The 3,198-nt window shown below is 28.0% G+C and overlaps 1 protein-coding gene across 1 annotated transcript in view; it reads right to left on the bottom strand.

Annotated features, from left to right (window-relative positions):
• LOC117175508 (leucine-rich repeat-containing protein 23-like) overlaps positions 1-1,142 on the bottom strand; it is a gene marked incomplete at its 5' end in the record, with an annotated part of 5,479 nt that extends 4,337 nt beyond the window's left edge. The window contains one exon of the mRNA XM_033365216.1: positions 793-1,142. Within this exon, the coding sequence (XP_033221107.1) occupies positions 793-1,142 (350 nt within the window). The remainder of the gene's footprint in view (positions 1-792) is intronic.
• Positions 1,143-3,198: the final 2,056 nt, after the last annotated feature.

Genomic DNA, 3,198 nt, shown 5'->3' on the forward strand with positions numbered 1-3,198 from the left:
GAGGGAGCTCTTCTTAATATTTTGACACCAAAATCATGTCGATACACCTTACCGACTGCGAGTAAAGCCACCCACGCTTTAACTTGACAGACTGTACCTAATTTTAATTATTTTAATTATATAGGGTTAAAAATGATAAACTTCATAATATACAGCTTTTAAGGTAAAAAAATATTAATTTGAAAGCACTGATTTATCAAATTTTCAATTTTGAAGCATATACCTGTATATGTTTAAACTATTTTTTATTAAATGTCTCCAAAGATACAAATTTCTAAATTTGGAAGCCTTAAAACTAAAATATAATATTGCATTCCATGAATAGTAAATCGAGTCAAGTTTTTGAAGGCAAAATAAGGTACCTTTTTTAAGGAAATGTTTGTACACTAAATATTCCAATGGGAACTTTTTAATTCCATTTAAATCATGAATATAAAATAAATTATGCGGTATAACTGAATAACAACTATAATGTCTGAACCAGCTAGAAATGTGTTAGATGTGCGGAAAATTCTGTACTTTTAAAACGTTAAATTATAATGAATATATAGTTACGTTAAGTATACACTAAATTTGATCAACAAATTCAGATTATTATTTATAAAACAGCTTCGCCAAGATTATTTATTTCCAAAAAATTCGCACTAGGACAATATATTTTATAAATTACGATCAATAAAAATTTGAATATACCATTATATTTATAAAGATTAAAAATGGAATAGCATCAAGCAAAACATTTTAATAAAAAATTTTTAATACACCTGTTTCAGCTTAAACTAAACTTATTACAATAAATTTACAGCGTAAACCCGTAAATAAGGCAATGGATCCATTCTCAGAGAACCACTAAGGCAATTTCGACCAGTTTCGAGGATAAGCAGAAAAGACATTGAAGATAATACTTTAAGGAACTTTGTTGTGAGATGGTTTCCAGAAACATTGACTCGAATGACATTTTTAAAAATGGGAATAATACTCACATCCGATAAATGCCTGTCAGAATCGTCCATCGCCAAAAAAGGATACTTCAAGCCTGAATCACATTTTCCAAGTGTACACAGAGATTCTAAAGCTTCAGAATGTGATAAAGGTCGTGATTTAACCTCATCGACAGACGGTGTTGAAAAATGATCGCCAAAATTTTATTCTTGCTTTTCTTCCTCAAAATATGATTCTCCGGATGCATCACTTTCTGACACGGAACTCTTTACAGATAAATCTAATACTTGGAAAGCGAGGAAATCTTTGGTTCTTTATTATAGATCGATTAAACAATATTAAAAACAAGTTTTTCATTAAAAAAAGAAAGAAACTATCGATTTTTACCATTCTTTGAATTTAAATTCATACTTACAGTTAGAAAAGTATAATTTAGAATATATTAGGAATGTTTCATTCGATCAAATAATTTTATAAATTCAATATTAAGGCCATGTGACGAGTGGGTCACGTGGCCAGATTCCTACCTTACCGCCACTTTTTAATTTCCCAACTTATTTTCACACGAATCGCCACATCGAGTTGAAAATTTCGGATACGAAACAAGAAGCACAAAGAATGATGAATATGCTCCTAAATTTGTTTAATCATGAAAAAAGTTTTTTGTTGTAAATAATTTTTTTTTCTTTTTGCATAATTATTAAAAATTAAGACCAGACCCACTTTTCTTAGTGGTTCTTATTTATTATCCCAAATTTTCCACTTGATGTGGTGCTTCGTGTGAAAATAAGTTAGGAAATAAAAAAAGTGGCGGTAAGGTAGGAATATGGTCACGTGATCCACTCACCACGTGGCCTTAAAGGGTATAATTTGCATTTCTATAGATATTTCATAAAAATGTATTGAAAAAATAGTGTACGATACATGTCAGAAACAACTCAAGTTCAAGATGAACAAAAACAGTCAAGTTGATATGCAATAATAATTACTTTAAAATAAGAATGAACTGTTATACAAAAATCACACAAATTGCGGTTCGTTTTTAATTTTATTGAGCTAGATATTTTTCTGTTTAAAGATTTCGAATTTTATTCTATACACGTAATTATAAAATTATAAAATACTCTAAATAGCTATAAAGTACTACACGAGCTACAGTACTCAAAATAAATCATTCTTCGCAGCTGCAAAATTTCATATTCAAAAATGTTGAATGCCATTATATTTTTACGGTAAGATATACACTATTCTTAATTATATTTTTATGGTAACGTATACAGTAGTTTTTATTCAGGCCTATACCGTTTTTGTGATTTAAAAGTATTTTTTTCCAAAATTTTTTATCAAATATTTTTGTTGCCATTTTATTTTCGCGGTAACATACATAGTAGTTTTAATTGAAACCTATACCGTTTTTGTGATTCAGTTATATTTTTATGGTAACATATTTTATAGTAGTTTTTATTGAGGCCTATACCATTTTTGTGATTTTTGAAAAAATGTCAAAAATTTTGGTTTCAGTTCACTTCATTTGGAACTAAAATTTTGGAAGAAAAACTTTTGAATGAAAGTTCTTCTGAAATCACAAAAACGATATAGAGCTCAGTAAAAATTACTATATATCTAACCGTTAAAGTATAATGGCAAACAAAATTTTTCAATACAAATTTTGTTAATCTCAAAAATATGTACAGGCGTCCATAAAAACTACTATATATTTGACCGAAAAAAATACAAGGGCAACCAAAATTTTTAATAATAAATTAAATTTTTTTATTATTATTACACCAGAAAAACGGTATAGGCACCAATAAAAAGTACTATATAAGTTACCGTAGAAATATAATGACAATCAAAACTTTTTAACAAAATGTTTACAAAAAGTATTTCTAAAATTTCAAAAACGGTATAGGTTTCAATTAAACCTACTGTATGTCCTAACGTAAAAATATAATGCAACCAAAATTTTTGAACAAATAATTTTTTTAAATCACAAAAATAGAATTGACCCCAATAAAACCTGCTAACTATTTGAAGTTAGAAATATAATTTAACCGAAATTTAAGAATGAATAAACCGAATGGCGCCTCTACAAAGTACCCGTAAAAACCCAATTGGATCCACATTCGGTTCCTTTTTAAAAAACTCGAAAAAACAGCAAAACCAACTATTAAATTGTTGAAATTCGGATTCTACGTTAAAATTTCCTATAGAAGGGCAAGGAATAATCGCAATAGTTTTTTTTGCAACGATAAA

Source organism: Belonocnema kinseyi, chromosome 6, assembly GCF_010883055.1.
Source record: "Belonocnema kinseyi isolate 2016_QV_RU_SX_M_011 chromosome 6, B_treatae_v1, whole genome shotgun sequence".
NCBI lineage: Eukaryota > Metazoa > Arthropoda > Insecta > Hymenoptera > Cynipidae > Belonocnema > Belonocnema kinseyi.